This window comes from Salmo trutta, chromosome 30 (assembly GCF_901001165.1).
Source record: "Salmo trutta chromosome 30, fSalTru1.1, whole genome shotgun sequence".
Taxonomy (NCBI): domain Eukaryota; kingdom Metazoa; phylum Chordata; class Actinopteri; order Salmoniformes; family Salmonidae; genus Salmo; species Salmo trutta.
Window position 1 is genome coordinate 19,443,874 of NC_042986.1, and position 22,986 is coordinate 19,466,859.

General features: G+C 41.7%; 2 protein-coding genes across 2 annotated transcripts; one reads left to right on the forward strand and one right to left on the reverse strand.

Moving 5' to 3' along the window:
• Positions 1–8,403: 8,403 nt before the first annotated feature.
• Positions 8,404–11,543, reverse strand: LOC115168175 (UDP-GlcNAc:betaGal beta-1,3-N-acetylglucosaminyltransferase 7). Its single transcript, XM_029723197.1, has one exon. It carries the CDS (start codon positions 11,076–11,078, stop codon positions 9,843–9,845), a length of 1,236 nt encoding a protein of 411 aa, XP_029579057.1. The 5' UTR covers positions 11,079–11,543; the 3' UTR covers positions 8,404–9,842.
• A 7,889-nt stretch (positions 11,544–19,432) lies between these two features.
• Positions 19,433–22,971, forward strand: LOC115168179 (UPF0688 protein C1orf174 homolog). The gene is made up of 4 exons (XM_029723202.1): positions 19,433–19,870; positions 20,195–20,287; positions 21,007–21,375; positions 22,484–22,971. The coding sequence occupies exons 2-4, from the start codon at positions 20,195–20,197 to the stop codon at positions 22,616–22,618; spliced, it is 597 nt and encodes a 198-aa protein (XP_029579062.1). The 5' UTR covers positions 19,433–19,870; the 3' UTR covers positions 22,619–22,971.
• Positions 22,972–22,986: the final 15 nt, after the last annotated feature.

A 22,986-nucleotide genomic window follows, 5' to 3' on the forward strand; every position in this document is an offset into this window, starting at 1 on the left:
TCACAATAACAGCACTTAGAGTTGATGAGGGCAGCACTAGCAGAGCAGAAATTTGACAAACAGACTTGTTGGAAAGGAGGTATCCTATGACTGTGCCATGTAGAAAGTCCCTGAGCTCTTCTTCAGTATGGGCCATTTTACTGACAATGTTTGTCTATGGAGATTGCATGGTTGTGTGCTTGATTTTATACACTTTCAGCAACGGGTGTGGCTGAAATAGGCGAATCCACTAATTTGAAGGGGTGTACACATACTTTTGTATATATAGTGTATATCCTTACTTCTCCGTTGTACACCATGCCACGTTGCCATGTTTCAGATTAAGGTTTTACAGGTATTTCATCTGTCATTTTCTGTGGGCATTTTGGGGTTCTGTGCTGGGCAACGCATGTTTCTCTTTTCTTTCAGCCCCTGTCTCGGGCAAAGGCTTCAACCACTGTCCTTTGTTCCAAAACAACTTCATGTCCGGACAGGAGGGGAGATTCTGTTGCACTCCCTCAGATTACATAATAAAAGGACCACTGATACTGGCCTTGGTCCTTTTCACTGCAACAAGTCACTGTTAGACTAACTGCACGTAAGATATGAAATGATTTACAGTACTTCTCGTCAAATCAAGAAATATGCCAGCATTACATTCAATTTTATTGTATTAAAATGATCACTTGGGATCAGTTTTCTTAATATTTAGCAATTTCCACTAAGGCAGGTGCATGTTGTTTTAGGCCGGGATTCAATCCGATCGTGCACCTTTTAAAGGCATTCGCAGAGACCACATTCACGGTAAACGCTGCATGTGGTGTTTAGTTTTGCCTGCGTCTCCATTTGAGATGAGAAAAAAGTGATACAGGCCTAAGGTGAATGAGATAGTAGGCTAAAATGCTAAGTATGTAGATAGATAGACATAAAGCTGGTTTAGGAAATCTAAGGACATTCACAACCACTGGCACAAACCTAGTTTTACCTTGCCTTTTTCTTTTCCTGCCTCTGTTATTGGGCTGCCTGTCAATCTCCCACCACTCCGAGTGCTGCTAATGTTAGGCTTGAGGACCAAACAGCTGTGTGGAAACCATTGTCTGTCACGCCGGACACCAAAGCCCTCAATTCAAAAGAGCAGTTTTATTAATCCAAAGCCAAAGAAAATGTGACAACTCTTTTGCATTCTGATTTATTATGGAGGGATAAAAAATGAACTATTATTAAAGAGATGGCCATTTGACATAGAGATGTGAACTTAAAATGTCATATGTACTTATAATGGCCTGTGTATTCAATATCTTAAATGTGACAACCTCCACAACCCTATCCATTTTCCAAATTCTCCCACATGGTAAAGTGAACGTGAGAGTATTAAATATCAATAACAGCATTTAGAAAATATGGACACTGGAGTCCCTGTACAGAAAAACCACATGAATTTCAAGTGATCACGTGAAGTGTTTTAAAAACACATTTTCATGTGATCTTATGTGAAGTTAATGTGATAAGATGTGACAACATGTAAAGCAACATGAAACTACAGATCTGAAAACATGTGATCACTATGAAGGGTTCCAAAAACACATTTTCATGTGATCACGTGAAGTTAATGTGATAACGTGTCAACATGTAAAGCAGCATGAAACTACACATCTAAAAACGTGATCACTGTGAAGGGTTCCAAAAACATGTTTTCACATGATTTCATATGTTAAATTTGACATGAAATCATGTGATTTTCCACATGTGAAATCATGTGTTTTTTCTGTAAGGGTCACGCAGTCCAAACTAATCCGTTCAACCCATTCACTTCCCTGTGATTGGAAAGGTGAAGATGAATTTTGGATGCACATGACTGTTATCCCGTGAAACGGTGATCGTGGTGTCGCCTTTCGGTTTTCTTCTCTGCTATTTTTTGCATTTGTTTTCCCTCGTCAATCATGCAGCTTGGTGTTACGGCTAAGCGCCTCCTTCCGTACTCAATCCCTCCGTCTGATACTGCCACGTTGCCTGTCCACTTAAGTAATGAAATGCCTTCGTGTTCAAGGGGCAAAATAAACACCTTCAGCACCTCAAACCTCAAACTGTCCTCCTGCTGAAATAGTCCAAAGCATGGTCGACACGTTAGCATACATAGTTAGCATACAAAGAGCATTTTTCAGATTGAAGTAATCATGCGTCCCTGCTGTAGTAGAAAGATCTATAAAAACAGCAACTTTAAAATAGTAAATACATAATTAATTTGAGAGTGTAGTATTTCCCATGTTCGATATGGTTTGGCTATGAATGACCATATTTGATTTCTTTATTACATTTTTATTTAACCTTTATTTAACTGGGCAAGTCAGTTAAGAACAAATTCTTATTTACTATGATGGACTAACCCTAACCCAGACGACGCTGAGCCAATTGTGCGCCGCCCTATGGGACTCCCAATCACGGCCGGTTGTGATACAGCCTGGAATCGAACCAGGGTCTGTAGTGACGCCTGTAGCACTGAGTGCCTTAGACTGCGGTGCCACTCATGGTTTTCAAATAGGTAGGCTGTAGATTGTCAAGTGCATATGGACATAAAACCAAAAAAGCGTAAATAATAAGAAAGCTTCTGTTTATTGAAGGACATTTGAATAGAACATTTGAGCTGCATGCTCAATGCATGTTCTACACTAAGCCTCCTTTTTGGGGAAATTTGACAGTGAGCGACTCTTCTCTATATAACATTTGGAACTTGTTTGGTGACATCCATCTACTGTTGTCATGTGTATCAGACAGTCAAGCAAAGATTGAAACTGTATCTTTCAACGACGATGGCTCTCTTCACACAAGGACAGTGTCCTCCTCACACACGGACATTGTCCTCAGATTTTTTAAGAAGCACTGAAGCTCTCAAGCAGCTCTGCCCCATTCATTCTCCCTCACCTCTCACACACTTCTTCTTACTTTCGGCAAGGAAAACTCTCAGTAGCAGTTTAACCTCTGCAGCCCAGGCCCTCGCCTGGTGTGCCAGATGAAAAGCCCCAGTGTTGAAGCCAAGTCGGCCATTAGGGGTCTGACACCGGCCCACAGTGCTGCTGCACAGGGGAGGGATAGAGGGAGAGAGTCAGGGGACTCGCAGGTCAACAGCAAACTGACTTGCTCTTTGTCCTCCAGGCCTGGAAGGCTCACCTCATGGGCCGAGAGGGCTGTAAACAGAACTCACGGAGGACTGTGGTATTGCAGTGAGCCCAGCAGGCACAAGGTAAGCCATTCATACACCCATTTACCCCCCCTGCTCTTCCACCCAAAAGCCTGGGCTAGTGTTAGACCCATGGAATGGGCCCATGCTACCTGTTGGTCAAATATAGAGCAGTGTTCCTGTCTCATACCAGGAGGTGCATTGAAATGGTGACTTATGTCAATTTGGAGTATAGTAAATAATGTGTGTTTCCATTTTCGGGAGTTCATAAAAACTGGAAAGGCCAGCAATGCTTTCAAAATGCAAAACCAATGAGTGCATGTGAATGATCAGTATGTGCTCAAGTAACATACATGACTGCATTTAATCTTCAGATGTCCTTTGTGTCCAATCAAAAATGCATATGTTGACCAATGGGTAAAATTATATGTTAATTGTGTAGATACTCCTCTAAATAAACAATGGTCAAACCTCATGTCTCTATGGTAATCTGTTCAAATGTTTTTGGAGTTTTTACCCTTGTAGGATGGCCAAAATTAGGGTGACTAAATCAATGGAGGCCAGAGGGAAAAAAAGTGGTCACAAATAAGGGAAATTGCCCAGCATCGCTTCAGCTCGTCTGGATGCTGTGCGAGAATTAACTACCTGACAGGCTCACTTTCCTGTTGAACTCGTCATCTTTCTTCTCGAATCCCCAAGACATATAACAATATAGAAGTAAGATGGATATAGATTTTGAGATTTTAATATTTTAGTAAACAATTTTCATATACAAAATTCCTGTTATTTTTCTAAATTCTCACAAAAACAAGTTTATCTCTGAAATGTAAACAGAGCACTGAGCATACCGCAAGATTTTTTTCAACATTACATTTAATTCAGCTCGTTGTGCTAATTTTGCGACCCGCGGAAACAACTTTGAAGACAACCACCACAACAGGTAAAATCCTCAGTTGTTGCGAGAAAGTTGCACTGCTCTGTCAACTGAGCTCTGTGCTTATTATCGGATGTAATATATTACAAAATCTGACCTTTTTTATATACTATTCATGAAATGTTAGAGAAAGGCCCTACTGAACAATTCAGAGCATGAGTAATCATATTTATCTTGCTAAAATGTATTTTATAACACAAGGAAGTGAAATGTCATCACCAAAGCACATTGTCACCCACTCTGGGCAGAATGAGTGGACACCTTACATATAGATGCATGCCCATACTCTAAACATGTGCACACACACAGCCAGTATTCCAACACTCTACAACCTACTTGCCTTGCAGTTTACCTGTATACAATCAAATGTATTTATAAAGCCCTTCATACATCAGCTGATGTCACAAAGTGCTGTACAGAAACCCAGCCTAAAACCTCAAACAGCAAGCAATGCAGGTGTAGTAGCACGGTGTCTAGGAAAAACTCCCTACAAAGGTCGGAACCTAGGCAGAAACCTAAAGAGGAACCAGGCTCTGAGGGGTGGTCAGTCCTCTTCTGGCTGTGCTGGGTGGAGATTATAACAAAACATGGCCAAGATGTTCAAATGTTCATAGATGACCAGCAGGGTCAAATAATAATAATCACAGTGGTTGTAGAGGGTGCAACAAGTCAGCACCTCAGGAGTAAATGTCAGTTGACTTTTCATAGCATCTCTACCACTCCTGTTGTCCCTAGAGAGTTGAAACAGCAGGTCTGGGACAGGTAACACGTCCGGTGAACAGGTCAGGGTTCCATAGCCGCAGGCAGAACATTTGAAACTGGAGCAGCAGCACGACCAGGTGGACTGTGGACAGCAAGGAGTCATCAGGCCAGGTAGACCTGAGGCATGGTCCTAGGGCTCAGGTCGTCTGAGAGAGTGAAAGAAAGAGAGAGAGAATTAGAGAGAGCATACTTAAATTCACACAGGACACACAGGATACTCCAGATATAGCAGATTGACCCTAGCCCCCCGACACAAACTATTACAGCATAAATACTGGAGACTGAGACAGGTGGGGTTGGGAGACACTGTGGCCCTGTCCGACGATACCCCCGTCAGGGCCAACAGGCAGGATGTAACCCCACCCACTTTGCCAATGCACAGCCCCCACACCACTAGAGGGATATCTTCAATCACCAACTTACCATCCTGAGACAAGGCTGAGTATAGCCCACAAAGATCTCCCCCACCGCACAAACCCACGGAGGGGCGCCAACCCGGACAGGAAGATCACGTCATTGACTCAACCCACTCAAGTGACGCACCCCTCCTAGGGACGGCATGGAAGAGCACCAGTAAGCCAGTGACTCAGTAATAGGGTTTGAGTCAGAGAATCATGAGGCAGAGAAAAATGTTAATAATTTGAGTAAAGTAGTAATATGTTGGGGTCAACTCACCCCCCCTTCATGGTTATGCGTTTCTACCAGTCATTTCGACAATGACTAGCCCAGTTAGCACTAGTTTATGCTAACTTGCTAGCTAGCAACTTGACTTTCAGTAAATGCTAGCCAGCTAGCTAGTTAGCATAAGCTGCTAGGAGTGCTAGCTAGCAACCTTACTACCAGATCGTCTGAAGTAAAATACATAAAAAATATAGTGTAACTTAATTGAAGTTGTAAATGTTTCCAATAGTGACTGATAGCTTTACAGTTAATGTTACTTTATAGCCTTTTAGCTATTTAACACAGCATTTTATGTCATATACAGTGCATTTGGAAAGTACTCAGACCCCTTCACTTTTTCCACATTTTGTTACATTACGGCCTTATTCTAAAATGGATTAAATAAAAAAATGTCCTCAATATACACAATATAACCCATAATGACAAAGAGATAACAGGTTTTAAGAAATGTTATCACATTTACATCGGTATTCAGACCCTTTACTATGAGACTTGAAATTGAGCTCAGGTGCATCCTGTTTCCATTGATCATCCTTGAGATGTTTCTACTACTTGATTGGAGTCTACCTGTGGTAAATTCAATTGATTGGACATGATTTAGAAAGGCACACACATTTAAGGTCCCATAGTTGACAGTGCATGTCAGAGCAAAAACCAAGCCATGAGGTCGAAGGAATTGTCCGTAGAGCTCCGAGACAGGATTGTGTCGAGGCACAGATCCAGGGAAGGGTACCAAAATGTCTTCAGCATTGAAGGTCCCAAAGAACACAGTGGCCTCCCATCATTCTTAAATGGAAGAAGTTTGGAACCACCAAGACTTTTCCTAGAGCTGGCCGCCCGGCCAAACTGAGCAATCGGGGGAGAAGGTACTTGGTCAGGGAGGTGACCAAGAACCCGATGGTCACTCTGACAGAGCTCCAGAGTTCCTCTGTGGAGATGGGAGAACCTTCCAGAAGAACAACCATCTCTGCAGCACTTTACCAATCAGGCCTTTATGGTAGGTAGAGTGGCCAGACGAAAGCCACTCCTTAGTAAAATACATCCCCCCACCCTACTTGTTGTGGATAAAGGTATGCGTGTGTGATGACATAGTGCACATACAAATACTTTTTGAGGTTAAATTCCCGTGTACCGAATAAAATACACTGCTCAAAAAAATAAAGGGAACACTAAAATAACACATCCTAGATCTGAATGAATGAAATAATCTTAATAAATACTTTTTTCTTTACATAGTTGAATGTGCTGACAACAAAATCACACAAAAATAATCAATGGAAATCCAATTTATCAACCCATGGAGGTCTGGATTTGGAGTCACACTCAAAATTAAAGTGGAAAACCACACTACAGACTGATCCAACTTTGATGTAATGTCCTTAAAACAAGTCAAAATGAGGCTCAGTAGTGTGTGTGGCCTCCACGTGCCTGTGTGACCTCCCTACAATGCCTGGGCATGCTCCTGATGAGGTGGCGGATGGTCTCCTGAGGGATCTCCTCCCAGACCTGGACTAAAACATCTGCCAACTCCTGGACAGTCTGTGGTGCAACGTGGCGTTGGTGGATGGAGCGAGTCATGATGTCCCAGATGTGCTCAATTGGATTCAGGTCATGGGAACTGGCGGGCCAGTCCATAGCATCAATGCCTTCCTCTTGCAGGAACTGCTGACACACTCCAGCCACATGAGGTCTAGCATTGTCTTGCATTAGGAGGAACCCAGGGCCAACCGCACCAGCATATGGTCTCACAAGGGGTATGAGGATCTCATCTCGGTACCTATTGGCAGTCAGGCTATCTCTGGCGAGCACATGGAGGGCTGTGCGGCCCCCCAAAGAAATGCCACCCCACACCATGACTGACCCACCGCCAAACCGGTCATGCTGGAGGATGTTGCAGGCAGCAGAACGTTCTCCACGGCGTCTCCAGACTGTCACGTCTGTCACATGTGCTCAGTGTGAACCTGCTTTCATCTGTGAAGAGCACAGGGCGCCAGTGGCGAATTTGCCAATCTTGGTGTTCTCTGGCAAATGCCAAACGTCCTGCACGGTGTTGGGCTGTAAGCACAACCCCCACCTGTGGACGTCGGGCCCTCATACCACCCTCATGGAGTCTGTTTCTGACCGTTTGAGCAGACACATGCACATTTGTGGCCTGCTGGAGGTCATTTTGCAGGGCTCTGGCAGTGCTCCGCCTGCTCCTCCTTGCACAAAGGCGGAGGTAGCGGTCCTGCTGCTGGGTTGTTGCCTACGGCCTCCTCCACGTCTCCTGATGTACTGGCCTGTCTCCTGGTAGCGCCTCCATGCTCTGGACACTACGCTGACAGACACAGCAAACCTTCTTGCCACAGCTCGCATTGATGTGCCATCCTGGATGAGCTGCACTACCTGAGCCACTTGTGTGGGTTGTAGACTCCGTCTCATGCTACCACTAGAGTGAAAGCACCGCCAGCATTCAAAAGTGACCAAAACATCAGCCAGGAAGCATAGGAACTGAGAAGTGGTCTGTGGTTACCACCTGCAGAACCACTCCTTTATTGGGGGTGTCTTGCTAATTGCCTATAATTTCCACCTGTTGTCTATTCCATTTGCACAACAGCATGTGAAATTTATTGTCAATCAGTGTTGCTTCCTAAGTGGACAGTTTGATTTCACAGAAGTGTGATTGACTTGGAGTTACATTGTGTTATTTAAGTGTTCCCTTTATTTTTTTGAGCAGTATATATAAGTTAAATGGGATTCCATTGCATTTTCAACTCTACTGATGGTTTTGTCACACAAAATTAAATGCGTTATAGCGAATGTGTCCACTCTGGTCTTGGTACTGCGCTCTACAGCTCAACAGCTCACAGATATGGAGAAAATATTTTTTGGGGGAAAATGCCAGCCAAACATCGATCATCATGTAACCAGATTAAGATACTATATTTATTGGAAAGGAGCATCAAGCTTGCACTTTCACCACCCGTTGAAGTTGATCACTTATTTTATCAGTAGCCTAATAGATGATGCTTTCCTGAGTCTTGGGAGGACCGCACGCCATATCATCACGTGACTCCAAGTTTACTTCGATATGATGGTTATTATATCAATATTTACGCATAAAGGCGTTTCCTCACCCAATTCACGCATACCAAATTTTACCGACACAAATTGTCTGTGGGCATTTAGGCTATAAACTTGTACCGGCATTTCATGTTACCATCAACCCGGTCGTGATTTATTTCATACGTCAGGTAATTCATCCACATGAAATGGTTGTTCATGTCTTATGATTCACTTGGGCAAATTAATACATTTTCTATTAAGTTCAATGGATTTGGTTGATTTCTTACTAAATTCAATACCTAGGCTATGTGAATATTGTTGAATTCCGTTGTAATGTCTGCAATACGTGATTCCGTCCGCGTTCTCCACAACACGGAATAGGGCCCTAAAGCTTTATAATGTTGCATTAGTGACTTAGGTTTGTCTCATATTTATTCAATTACGTAGGTGTATATATTGTCCTTGTGTATTTTGAGTACATATCCATCAGTATTGACTGTAGATTTACAACCATTTTGTGCACAGATTGAAACATCCATGTTTGATTAAATAAAGCTAAATGAAGCTGGACAGTGCTGATGTTGCTCTTTTTCTGGTTTGTTTGAGTTGCCAAAGATGTCTTTTAGAGGCACCTGTTGCAATCTTCTACACCAACAATTAGTGTTTGATATCCACCCAGCAGCCCTCAACTCTTACCCAGCACTACAGTAAAACACTGGTATAACGAATACATATTTATTGAATCTGTTACAAACATCAAACCAAAAACTAGTTTTGACTCTTAAAATATAATTCAATATGTGTTCTAGAATTTGTTCTTTACCTAATTATATTTTCATGTAATCTCCGCCTTTTCAGTGTTACTAACACATCCATCATCTCAAAACTCAAAAGCACTAAAACTGTAGCATGAAAAGGGTTTTTCAGTGTCAAAGGCTGCCATTTATTTACAGATTTGGCTGAAAAAGTGGTTCATCTTGTAGACCTAAGGAATGTGCATTTACTTATTTGGTTTTCCTGTTGGGATTTGGGTCTACCTATCTACATTAGAAAAACATTAACAAACAGGTAGGTGAGAATGAAAGAATGTCATTCATAAACATTTGTTTAAAAAAAAAAATCACTGCATGATTGTTTTCACATTCTTTCTTAGTTGGATCTTTTTAGTGCCCTACTAGGCCTACATACAAATATTACAATTCAATTGTAAAAGCTTACAATATTTTTTGCATAACCTTTGAGTCCTTTTGAGCTGTAGGTTGACACTCATGGTGCAGTCCTTTTGGCGCAAACCAGCTCCTTATTTTCTACTACGCTCCACATCATGAGTAGCTCCCGAGGGCTCAGTTTATGGACTACGATTAGGTTTTTGAAAAAGCACGGTTCGCTGTTCATTGGGCTCACTCTGCGTTTCATGATGCCAAAGGTCCTAAATCCTGGGTGCATCTCAGGTGCCAAGTGTAGCTTCTGTAGGCACATTCCCAAAAAGACATCATCAATCGGATAGAGCTCCAAGTCCTCTGAAACCACGAACAGTCTCCGAGCTAATTGTGAGGACATTAAAAACCCACCACCACCAACATAAGGTGGGTACGGTCTGTCAAACAACTCTTTGGGGATGTAATATTTGCTCTGGCGGTTTCTGATGGGGATGGCTTTGGAGATGGTGTCCCCAACAAATACATTTAGAACTTTGCGGTCCTCAGTCTTGAAACGAATAAGTTCCAGCAAGTTATTCGTATTCACGAAAACGTCATCATCCCCTTTGAATATAAACTTGGCACTGCAGCAGTGAATATCAAACCATTTCAGAAAATTTACCTCTTTCAAGGTGAGGTTGAAAAATGTGTCCATAAAATCCCATTGGAGAATGTCTCCATATATCATGTCCTCATACTCAATCAACTTTTGAAGGTTTTTAGTGTCTTTGCCATTTGTAGGGCTTCCAAGGAGAAACAGCGTTTTTATTCTCTTACCATCAATTGTTTGTTCCCTACCCCAGGTATTGCGCACTGCCTCTCGCCTATCATGCTGTTCTATAACGGATTTCACCACCATGAGCAGGTGCACGTCTCCATTCCTGCACTTATCCGGATGGTTTATCAACATTGGGAAATATCGACAATGTCTGTGCAACACAAACTGGTGGAACCTCGTATCCAAACGTCGAAACCAATCATTTTTCCTTACGGCTGAATCTTCACTGCAGTTCATAACGTGTACATCCCAAGTAGACGCAGTAGTATTGGAGACGGTCACCCGTGCCGCAACCAAATCATCACCAATAAGTGGCGGCGAGTAGTTTCCCAAACTGCGTTTTCCTTTGTATAAATCACACTCAGGTCCACACCAACCGGCCTGTCCCATACTTTTAACCTCCATGTCGTCCTTGATGCTGTTATCCACAAGCTTGAACTTGGAAATCATCACTAAAGACGCAAAAACGAGAGACAAGCTCAGGAGAGTTTTCAATATCCTCTTTCTCCTGAAAATATTATCCATAATTATAGCGCCAAACGCGTATGAATGAATGAGAAATACTTCAAATGAATAGGCACCCCTATTTTCATAACATTTAATTACTCATTAGTGTCCATTTGAAGTCCATCATTGTCCTTTGAAAAATGGAGAGCTGCGCGTAAATTATAGACTGGCTACAGTCAACAGAGCAACTGTTCCGTGTCCAGCTACATTGAAAATAAACTGGCTACGCCACCGTGCTATTCCCCTACAATTACTTTATTTTCTTTGAGAAAACAATCTTTGTTACGTCATGCTAAAAAAAATAAAAAAATATTCGATGAGAGATAGTCTACCACCTGCAGACTGGTCTTGAAAAGTGACTGTCGCCTACGAGCTTCTCCCCTTACTCACTTTTAATTATCCCCTCCCCACTACACTTTCTGTGACCAAATGCAGGTTTCTTATTTCACATCACAGGTGGCTCACTAGACTGCGCGTCCTGTTGGTTCACTAGACTTTGAACATCGACAAGGCTAGATATCCAATGTCATAGAATACTTGAAAAAACGAAGTCTAAGGCTGAGGCTATATTGTTCATTTGATTGCACCTATGCTATTTATTTTTTGAGCATTGTAATGTATTGTCATATTATAATGATCATAACTTTATACTGTATTATATAATATCGTGTATGATAGAATTGCCCATCAAAGTAGCTTTAGAAAACTTGATTACAATCTACTGGGGAAATGTGTTTTGCGGCAATCTCCATTAACACAAAAATATATGTGTGTGAGTGAGAATAGCCCCCGGGGCCAAAACAGTATAACTCCAGGGGAGGTGTGAGGAAAATCAAGCTTTTAGCACCCCTGTGTGTCGGTTTGGGGGAATTGTCAAACGTCTGTTGAGAGGTACGTGCAGTGCTTACACTGGGTCAAACTTGTGTCGTTTTTTTTTTAAATCATAAACTACCGCGCTGTTTTGCAAAGTATCTTGGCCTAGAAAGTGCATTCAAAGTAAGACACGATAGTAAAGTAGTTAGCTAGCACACGGTGTCGCTAACGCCTGCTGTGTACCAGACTAGCTGGCTAAAAAGTGTCTTCTGTGGGGTTTATCAGCGGCTGACATCCAACGTCTTTAACGCCACCTACTGTACTGAAGCGCCCCTGCCCTCCAGCCTGTCATAGCTTCTTCTTCTTCCATGAGGTTTAAGGGCGGTTGGCATCCAATAAATGTTGCATTACCGCCACCTACTAGGCTAGCTATGTCCTCATTGTGGTTTTACAGACGTGTTTAAAACCTCTTATTTACACACGTTATTCGAATATTTATGAAATGCATATTGTTATATTTGGTAGCACTTATTTGTTTTTCCTTCGCCTCCAACACCTTTCGATGCGTGGAACGGATGTGGGTGGGGCTAGGTCTACAAAAGGGTGCTAATTAAAACATTTCACAAAAGCTCTGACCTTTCGTACGATACGTAAGCTTATTAAAGATCAGTGATACTATCAAGAGCAGTGTGCGGTTTCCTTTTTCCTTCATCTATTAAGTCCTACCTCAGGTCAACAGACTGAAAGGATGGCACACCCACTTTCTGATCTCAAGTCTCGCACACCCAAATACCTCTTTGTAGCTTCCACCACAACCTCAATTTTCTGTGACTTACGTTCCATCCCTGCAGGACCGTTGATAACCATTACTATAAATGTTCAAATCCAATCTTACTGAAACATATAACCACTTGTTGGCCTACCCCTCTGTACTGGTACAGATCTACTACTCAAACCACTCCTCTCAGGATCCCTCCCCCTTGACCCACATTCCTCTACTTTCTTATCCTGCCTCAGCATATGACAACTTCTGCTCTACTCTAACCCTGAAAACCTTTCTTCTTCTGTGGATTTTATATGGGGGTTGGCAACCAACTTTAAGTTTCAAGTTTTAATGCCACATGCACAAGTACAGTGAAATGCCTTTCTTGCAAACTAAAAACCCAACAATGGAATAATTAATAACAATGTATTACTAGAAAAATAATAAGAATAATAAGAAAAGGAAAAATGTAAAAAGTCAGATTCAATACCAAATGTACATGTGCAGGGATACTGGACTGATGGAGGTAGATATGTATAGGTGTAAGAGGACTAGGCAATAAGATAAACAGAGTAGCAGCAGCTCGTATGTGAGTGGGTGTACGGGTGTGTAGAGTCTGTATAAATGTATGTGCATATTATGTGCGAGTGAGAAAATAATGAAGGGGGGGGGGGGGCTGTGAGTGTGCATAGAGAGTGCACAGATTGAAATAAAAGGTCAATGGCCTGGACGCTTGGAGTCTTTGACGACTTTCCGGGGCTTCTTTTCACACTGCCTGATATAGATGTCCTGGATGGCAGGAAGCTTGGCCCCAGTGATGTACTGGGCTGTCCGCACAACCCTTTGTAGCACCATGCGGTCGAGTGTAGTGCTATTGCCATACCAAGAAGTAAGGTGCATTGCCTCCACCAACTGGACTGGCGTGTGGACCAGAGACAGTGAAGGTCTAAATCCTACCCAATATTCTCGTCTCTAAGGAGACGGACTACATAATTAAATACTACATCCTCTGAAGATTTCTTTAGCAGTTCACTTAATCCTAGCTTTTCAACCCCATTACTCCTCAAAACTAATAACAGTCGCTCCCTTTCCCTCACATATTTCTGGAACTGAAATAAAACATGTTCCACTGTCTCCATCTCCTCCTGACAATGATCACACCTCCCAGTCGGATGTTTCCCCACCAATTTCAATGTACTATTAAGCCTTGTGTGTCCCTGTCTCAGCCTTGTGACTACACTTTCCTCTCTTCTCTCTCGGCATGAGGACCTCCCTGCCCCCACCTTTTCCTAGATCTTTTACAGGTGTCTTCCCTTTCTCTCCCTGTTTCACAACTCTTGTCATTTGTTTTCAACCACTGTTCTTATTAACCCCTTGGCTTCTGCTTTACTTATAGACAATTCCATCTCAACATTAGGATGTTTAAGAGCCTGCTTGGCAAATAACATCCACCTCCTCATTTGCTGCCAAAGGTGCTTTAACAAAGTACTGAGTAAAGGGTCTGAATACTTATGTAAATGTGATATTTCAAACCAAAAAAATTCTACATTTGCAAACAGTTCTAAAAATGTGTTTTTGCTTTGTCATTATGGGGTATTGTGTGTAGATTGATGGGGGGGGGACTATTGAATCCATTTTAGAATAAGGCTATAATGTAACAAAATGTGGAAAAAGTGAAGGGGTCTGAATACTTTCCGAAAGCACTGTACATACAGTGCCTTGCAAAATTATTCAGAACCCTTGAATTTCTTAACATTTTATGTTACTAAGTGGAATTAAAATGGATTTAATTGTCATTTTTGTCAAAAATCTATGCAAAATATTAATGTCAAAGTGAAAGAAAAAATATATTTTTTAAAGATAAATAAAAATTCTAAACTAAAATATACGACTAGTCGTTGCATATGTATTCAGCCCCTTTGTTCAGTCCAGGAGTCAAATTTGGCTTAACAAATCCCATAAGTTACATGGACTCACTGTGTGAAATAATAGGGGTTGAAGTGATTTTTGAATGATTAACTCTTCCTCTGTCCCCCATACATACAACATATGTAAGATCCCTCAGTCAAGTATTGAATTTCAAGCACAGATTCAACTGCAAAGACCAGGGAGCTTTTCGAAAGCCTCATAAAGAAGGGCAGTGATTGGTAGATGGGTAACAATAACAAATTAGACATTTAATATATATTTAAGTACGGTCAAGTTAATAATTATGCTGTGGCTTATGTATTAAACCACCCAGACACGTAAAAGTTACTTGTCCTTCTGAACTGCAGGACCAGAATGAAACTGCTCAGACACTTTACCATGAGACCATTGGTGATTTTAAAACAGCTACAGAGTTCAATGGCTGTAATGGGAGAACTGAGGATGGATCAACAACATTGTAGTGACTCCACAATAATTACCTAAATGACAGAGTGAAAAGAAGAAAACAAATATACATCTTGTATTGCACTAAAGTAATACTGCAAAGGAACACACTTTTTGGCCTAAATGCAAAGCCTTATGTTTGGGGCAAATCCAACACATCACTGAGTAACTGCCTCTTTATTTTAAAGCATGGTGGTGGCTGCATCATGGTATGGGTATGCTTGACACCAGTAAACACTGAAGTTTTTGAGAATAAAAAGAAACAGGCAAAATCCTAGAGGAAAACCAAGTTTCAGCAAGACAATAACCTACAACACAAGGCCAAATCTACACTAAAGTTGCTTACCAAGAAGACAGTGAATGTCTTTGTGAAATGAAACACACCACATCCATTTATATAGCGTAGACACTATTTAAAGACACCAATCACCCACCACCTCCCTTATCCCTTACCAGTCCTTGCAGAGTGATTAGTGGCTACCAGATTTGGACAAAGCCAGTATGGTTGCCTTTTATGACTGTATAGTATATGAATGTTCAATACGCGTGAGCAAATCTGGCTCATTTCACAGTGGTTTCAGAGTCCTGCAATAAGAGCTATGATGCTAATATTGGTGTAAACTCTACATAGTTGTGTTCTGTTGGTGTCACTGGGTAGGCTGATACTCCATTTCATTGGTGCACACTCCATAGGTAAGGCTGTACATTGCATATACACTCAGTGGCCACCCTGTGATTCGATCCTACAGACAGTGAGTCACATGGCTGTGGCTTGCTATATAAAGCAGGCAGACAGGCATCGAGGCATTCAGTTATTGTTCGATTGAATGTTAGAATGTGTAAAACGTGTGATTTAAGTGACTGAGTGTGGTATGATCGTAGGTGCCAGACTCACCGGAGAGAGAGGCGCCGTGAGAGAGAAGCGCCGTGAGAGAGTTATTTAAGATATTCCTCAAAGAGGTAAGGTTTCAGAGGTTTTCGAAAGATGAGCAGGGACTCCGCTGTCCTGACATTATGGAGAAGCTTGTTCCACCATAGGGGTGCCAGGACAGAGAAGAGCTTTGAAGGTTGAACACAAGGTGGGCTGCGGCATTCTGGATAAGTTGCAGGGGTTTGACGGCACCAGCAGGGAGCCCAGCCAACAGAGAGTTGCAGTTGTCTAGACGGAAGATGACAAGTGCCTGGATTAGGACCTGCGTTTCTGTGTGAGGAAAGGTCATACTCTACGGATGTTGTAGACCATGAACCTGCAGGAGCTAGTCACTGCTTTGATGTTTGCAGAGAAAAACAGGGCTTTTGTCCAGGGTTACGCCAAGGTTGTCAACCGTGATGGAGAGCTCTGGAGCGGGCAGGCCTTTCCTAGGAGGAAAAGCAGCTCCATTTTGTCGAGGTTGAGCATGAGGTGGTGGGCCGACATCCAAGCTGAGATGCGTGTCGCCACCTGGGTGTCAGAAGGGGGGAAGGATAAGAGTAGTTGAGTGTCATTCACATAGCAATGATAGGAGAAAGCATGTGAGGATAGATTGACTTCGTGTAAAGAGAAAAGAGAGTGCCACATGACCTGGGATCACTTCCAGATGCGGAGGAAGAGCACCATGAGGAAAGGAGAGAGATGGGTAAGGACACGGGCTGTAAAACGGGATGCTAACGAACCAAACATGATCTGGTCCTGTTAGTTACCATTATAATCTCTATGCTGACACTGTTAGCCAATTTCAGGTTCATCAATGTTACCTGACAGGAGAACCATCCATCCTGGGGGATAGTCGATTGTATTCCTTTTATGTCCTGTGAAGTAGCAACCATTGTACTTGCCAGATTTCAGCTGCATCACTAAGCACTCTGCAGTCTTCTTGTATTCGTCCTTGAGTTTAGGCTTTTGGATGGTTTGAGCATAACTATGCACCTGTGAATAAGTGAATGAAAGGTCTGTCACATGTATTCTTTCCTCTCAGAAAATAGAAGGGCAGATTACAATTTACAGTATGTATGGAGTATGTTTGTTATACTTAGATACAGCTTTTGAGTATCACTTCTTGACAGTGCCGACCACTTTCAGAGTGAAAAGAGAAAACAGGAGAGGGTCTAGAACCGAGCCCGCGGGGACACCAGTAGTGAGAGCACGTGGTACAGACACAGATTCTATCCACGCCACCTGGTAGGAGCAGGTAGGATGCAATGGTAGGATGCAATCCAGGAGTGTGCAGAGCCTGAGACGCTCAGCCCTGAGAGGGGGGAGAGGAGGATCTGATGGTTCACGCTATATAACAACAGTCCAACCTTGTTTAACATTATATAATCCAAATAAGGCATTATTCCACTATTTGTATCCATTTGTATCAGTTTCAGTGGGGGACTCTATTTTGAAGGCAAACCGCAAATTCCACTTTTGTGCAAATCCTTATTGTGGCTAGCTTCACACAGGTTGAAAGCACCACAAGACCTGGGATTGCTTCCAATTGTGGATCCACAAGGGTTGACCAGCACAGTCCATCTGAGATTGTCAAGCCATAGAGATAGATAGAGGACTCATTTGTATATCTGTGCCACTATAACGTTTGTGACAGCATGGGCAGCGCCGTTGAGGGTACAACCTATAGGAATCCACCCAGTTTACAACTTTAAAATGGCAGAAGCATTGTGGAAGCCCTCAATAAATCCTGCCTATTTCTACAAATTATCTTAAAATGTGATTTTACACCAACCTTAATCCTAACCTTAACCACACTGCTAATCTTATGCCTAACCTTAAATTAAGACCAAAAGCAAAAAAATATATATAAAAAAATAAGAAAAATCACATTTTTATGATCTAGCCAATTTTGATCCCCGATAGGGTCCAGCTGCGACATCATCTCTCAGAGCAGTCATCCCTCAGGGTCTCTATGCTGCTACCTACTGATCAAATCAAATTTAATTTGTCACATGCTCCGAATACAACGTAGACCTTACAGTGAAATGCTTACTTACAAGCTCTTAACCATCAATGCAGTTCAAGAGATAGAGTTAATAAAATATTTACTAAATAAACTGCAGTTAAAAAAAACTAATCAATCAAAAAGTAACACAAGAAATGTACATAACAATAACGAGGCTATATACAGGGGTTACCGGTACCGAGTCAATGTGTGGGGGGACAGGTTAGTCGAGGTGACTTGTAAAGTGACTATGCATAGATAATAAACAGCAAGTAGCAGCAGTTTATGTAAATAGGGTAAATGTAAATAGTCCAGGTGGCCACTTCAGTCCCCGTCAACTTTAATGGGGGCCTGTTTGGCCCTCCTTTTCCTATAGTCCACGATCAACTCCTTTGTCTTGCTCACATTGAGAGAGGTTGTTGTCCTGGCACCACACTGCCAGGTCTCTGACCTCCTCCCTATAGGGTGTCTCATCATTGTCGGTGATCAGGCCTACAACTGCTGTGTCATAAGCAAACTTAACGATGGTGTTGGAGTTGTGCTTGGCCACGCAGTCGTGGGTGAACAGGGAGTACAGAAGAGGAATAATCACGCACCCCTGAGGGGCCCCCGTGTTGAGGATCAGTGTGGCAGATGTGTTGTTACCTACCCTTACCACCTGGGGGTGGCCCGTCAGGAAGTCCAGGATCCAGTTGCAGAGGGAGGTGTTTAGTCCCAGGGTCCTTAGCTTCGTGATGAGCTTTGTGGGCACTATGGTGTTGAATGCTGAGCTGTAGTCAATGAACAGCATTCTCACATAGGTGTTCCTTTTGTCCAGGTGGGAAAGGGCAGTGTGATTGAGATTGCGTCATCTGTGGATCTGTTGGGGCAGTATGCAAATTGGAGTGGTTCTAGGGTTTCTGGCATGATGGTGTTGATGTGAGCCATGACCAGCCTTTAAAAAGCACTTCATGGCTACCGGGTGGTAATCATTTAGGCAGGTTACCTTTGCTGCCTAATATGTTATCTCTCAGTGCAGTGCATCTCTCAGGTAAAGTGGGGGTTTCGAAAGGAACCAATAAGGAGAAGTGGGGTTTTTGAAAGGTGCCACTCAAGATGTGTTTGGGTTATCGGACGTCAGTCATGGTCTGCAGAAATGAAATTAAGGAATTTCAGTTATGCAACAACAACAAAAAAGATTAACTCACTGTGAGTTGTCTTTGAACATTACCTACCGGTAGCCTTGTACGTAATGTTACGTTTTTCGTAAATGTAAATGCTAGCTAAAGTTAGCTACCTTAACTTATTTTAAAAAATGCATTAACTTTACAATCTATGTATTATTGTATATTTGAAATAATAACAATAATTGAAATATCAAGTCATGGCGGTTCTAGTAGTTATGGAATTCCAGCGCTTCTAGTGTTAAAAGACTTTCGAAATCCCCACTTCTCCTTTTATGGTTCATTTTGAAACCCACACTAATACTTATATGGTTCCTTTCGACACCCCCACTATTCCTGAGAGATTCACTGCACTGAGCGTAGGTGACAGCATAGAGACCCTGATGGATGACTGAGATAATGTCCCAACTGGCCCCCCTCTCAATTTTGATTTTGTGGCTGTGCTACCTAGTGGAAACCAGCATTACGCCGGTGTAGAGGTCGCGGTAACCCTACTGACGCATTAGCTGTTTTGTACTCCAAAACTGGAAACGGAAAAAATGACTTGCACGTGACTTCTATAGAGACACATTTTGTCGGATTCGGAAGCTGTCTCGATTCACCACTCCTCGGACTCTAAAACACCACGGCGACGCTTGGTGCGTGCTCTATCAGAACCACGATTTTACTGACTACCTGTATTTACAATAAAAGTACTGGATTTTATTAGCTACATCCACTGACTTTGAAAAAAGCGACTGTTTACAAGATTGCAAGCCAGCGACCGACCTAGCAATCCAGGTAACGTTAAGCTTGTCAGAGTTGGCTAGTTACTGCAGCTACTAATGTTAAGTTAGCTAGTTAACCTCCCACAACAGTATTTCTATTATTTTTAACACTTCGGGTAGTTATCTATTACATTTTCCTTTGTCTTTGGGAATTGTTTAGTCTTTATTCAGCTTACTAACTAGCTAACGTTAGTCTGTTAGCTAGTGGGGCAGTAACATCGGAGTTTAGTAGGATAAAAGTGAGGCAATAATGTTAGTTGGCTTGATCTTACAGTTGGTTAGCCAGCTAGAAGTGTTAGCTAATGTCCAGTTAACAAAATGTGTGAACTCATTTCAGATGCCGAGTCGAGTTAGCAACTTGAAGCGGCGAAAGGGGATGTGTACTGTTGCCTCAAGCGGCTTCCATCTCGAGGTGAAGAGTTCAGATAAGGTCGGTGAATGTTGTTTTTACTCAGTTTTCATTTTACATTATGGATTACGCAAGAGTGTAAAGTACTAAAGTAAAAATACTTTAAAGTACTACTTAGTTTTTTGGGAGGTATTTTTTTTTTACTTTACTACATTCCTAAAGAAAATAATGTACTTTTCACTCCATATATTTTCCCTGACACCCAAAAGTACTCGTTACATTTCGAATGCTTAGCAGGACAGAAAATTGTCAAATTCACAGTTATCAAGAGAACATCCCTACGGACTCACTAAACACATACTTTGTAAGTGATGTCTGAGTGTTGGCATATGCCCCTGCCTCTCCATACATAAAACAAATAATTGTGTGATCTGGTTTGCCTAATAAGGAATTAGAAATTATTCATACTTGTACTTTTGATATTTAAGTAGATTTGATCAATTAAAATCAACATTTGTCACATGTGCCGAATACAAGTGTAGACTTATTGTGAAATGCTTACTTACAAGCCCTTAACCAACAGTGCAATTATTTACTTTTGATACTTAAGTATAGTTTAAACCAAATACTTTTACTCAAGTAGTATTTTACTGGGTGACTTTTACTTGTCATTTTCTGTTAAGTTATCTTTACTTTTACACAAGTTTGACAGTTGGGTACTTTTTCCACCACTGGAATTGTCATTAAGTGTCATGGAAGCCTGTTATTATTTTTAATAAGTTGTTGTTTTGACTTTATAGAGTTCAGGGAAGAGGAGGCATGTTAAAAAAATGAAAATTCAAGACTCAAAAACAGAAATTACCCTGAATGACTGGATGGTTGGTGGTTGTAGGGAGTCAACCATTTCTGAGAGGCTCAGCTGTGATGGTTGCGAGAGGCCTGAAAAGACAAGTTGTGGAGCACCACCAGACCTGGAGGAATTGTGGGAGGGTAAAGAGAACGGTGTGCGATTGGAGTTGAATTATTGCCGAACAAACGGGTTGCCAGAGAAGATGGAGGATGACGAAACAGAAGAGGGTGTTGTGATTGACAAGAGCGTCTTCCTTGATGATGACAGTAACCAGGTTCTTCCTGTGGAAAAATTCTTCGGAAACATGGAAGTTGTGCAGGTGAGACAAGATTTTTATAACAAGTGCTAGGTGTGATAAACAAGATCCTGGTCTGATGTTTGGAGCACAATGGCTGCGTTTTACACAGGCAGCCCAATTATTTAGATTTTTTTTCTTAAAAAATATGTCTTTTGACCAATCAGTACAGCTCAGAAAAGCTGTACTGATTTTTTTGGGTGAGAAAAAGATCAGAATTGGGCTGCGTTTACACAGGCAGCCCAATTCTGATATTTTTCTCACCAAAAAATCAGTACAGCTTTTCTGAGCTGTACTGATTGGTCAAAAGACCAATTTTTGAAAAAAATAAAAAAGGTTCCCATCCAACCTTTTTTATGTGAGTAGTTCTGCTTCCATGTGCTAGTCGAAACAAGAAAGCATGTGGGAAATTTCACAGTTAACTGGTTGAATGCGGCACGTGTATCACTATAACAGATTAGCAAGTTGGACATTAACAAGTTTCCTATTTCCGACAAGCGTGTGAAAAAGTCACAACAGGCCTGATGGAAACATTTGTTGGTAAACTTTCCAAATGTCAACAACTAAATACGCTAGACAAGGTGGGATCTTTTTGTCTGTAAAATTGTGAGAAATGGCAGCGGAAACTCATGTTGTGCCTACTCTGGTCTTGGCATGTGCACTCTAGCCAACAGCTCATAGATACAGTGCAAGTAAGCTTGTCTACATGATGAGATTATTATGGATAAGGGCGAGAATATTTTTATTTGTCAAGCATCGATCATGCCACCAGAATCCGACCCATCTATATTTATTGGAAAGGAGCACCAAGATCACTGTGCTCTTTCATCACCTTGTGAAGTTCATCATAACTTAATCTGTAGCCTAAAACGGCAGTTTCCAGAGTTGTAGTGGGAGGATCACACACCATAACATCGCGTGACTCCCAAATTTACTTTGATATGATAGTTATTCTATCAATATTTCCACGGCCAATTCTTGCATAATTAATTTTACTGACAAAGCATTTAGAAAATTGTACCAAAACGTTTCCATCACAGCTGTCGTGATTGTCTTTTTATATGGTATGACTTTTTTAGCATAAAAACTGGATGCAAACATGGTTATTGACATGCTGTTATTTGCCTTGTAGGATTGTCCACGGAGATCTACGGCCACTTCGACCTTCAGCAGGAGGGAGCACAGGAGACAACAGTACTATGCCAAAGAGGACAGTGATGAAGAGGGCTACACAGACATGCAGCAAGATGAAATAGTTGCCACTTAATTTACAGAAATAACTCATCAATGGGATGGAATAAAACTTGTCCTTAAACGACCTTAACAAGCCTAATGTCACAGTTGAGCCCGATAAAGTGGATTCGTTCAACAGAACCAGGGTATCAAGTTAATGTTTTGCCAGCATATACCCTAAAGTTATACATTTTTGTATTGATATTTGCACTAACAAAACTTCTTGCTTTTCAATTATCTATACTGTATATTGTTTAAATGGTACAGGTTAAGTGCTCAGACTTTTCTTCTTGTATCTTTTACAATATTGTTACTGAATGCCTTAAAGTATGCACAATATTTGTAGTCAAAGTTGCACTGCCAATACAAGGAAACTTTAAGTTTCAATTACCTGTGTCTGCT

Bases quoted from the DNA above. Each gene is read 5' to 3' on its own strand.
- LOC115168175 (XM_029723197.1), bottom strand. From the start codon at position 11,078: ATGGATAATATTTTCAGGAGAAAGAGGATATTGAAAACTCTCCTGAGC.
- LOC115168179 (XM_029723202.1), top strand. From the start codon at position 20,195: ATGCCGAGTCGAGTTAGCAACTTGAAGCGGCGAAAGGGGATGTGTACT. The intron at 20,288-21,006 runs GTCGGTGAATGT...TTGACTTTATAG, and splicing joins AGGTGAAGAGTTCAGATAAG to AGTTCAGGGAAGAGGAGGCA. The intron at 21,376-22,483 runs GTGAGACAAGAT...TTTGCCTTGTAG, and splicing joins GAAACATGGAAGTTGTGCAG to GATTGTCCACGGAGATCTAC.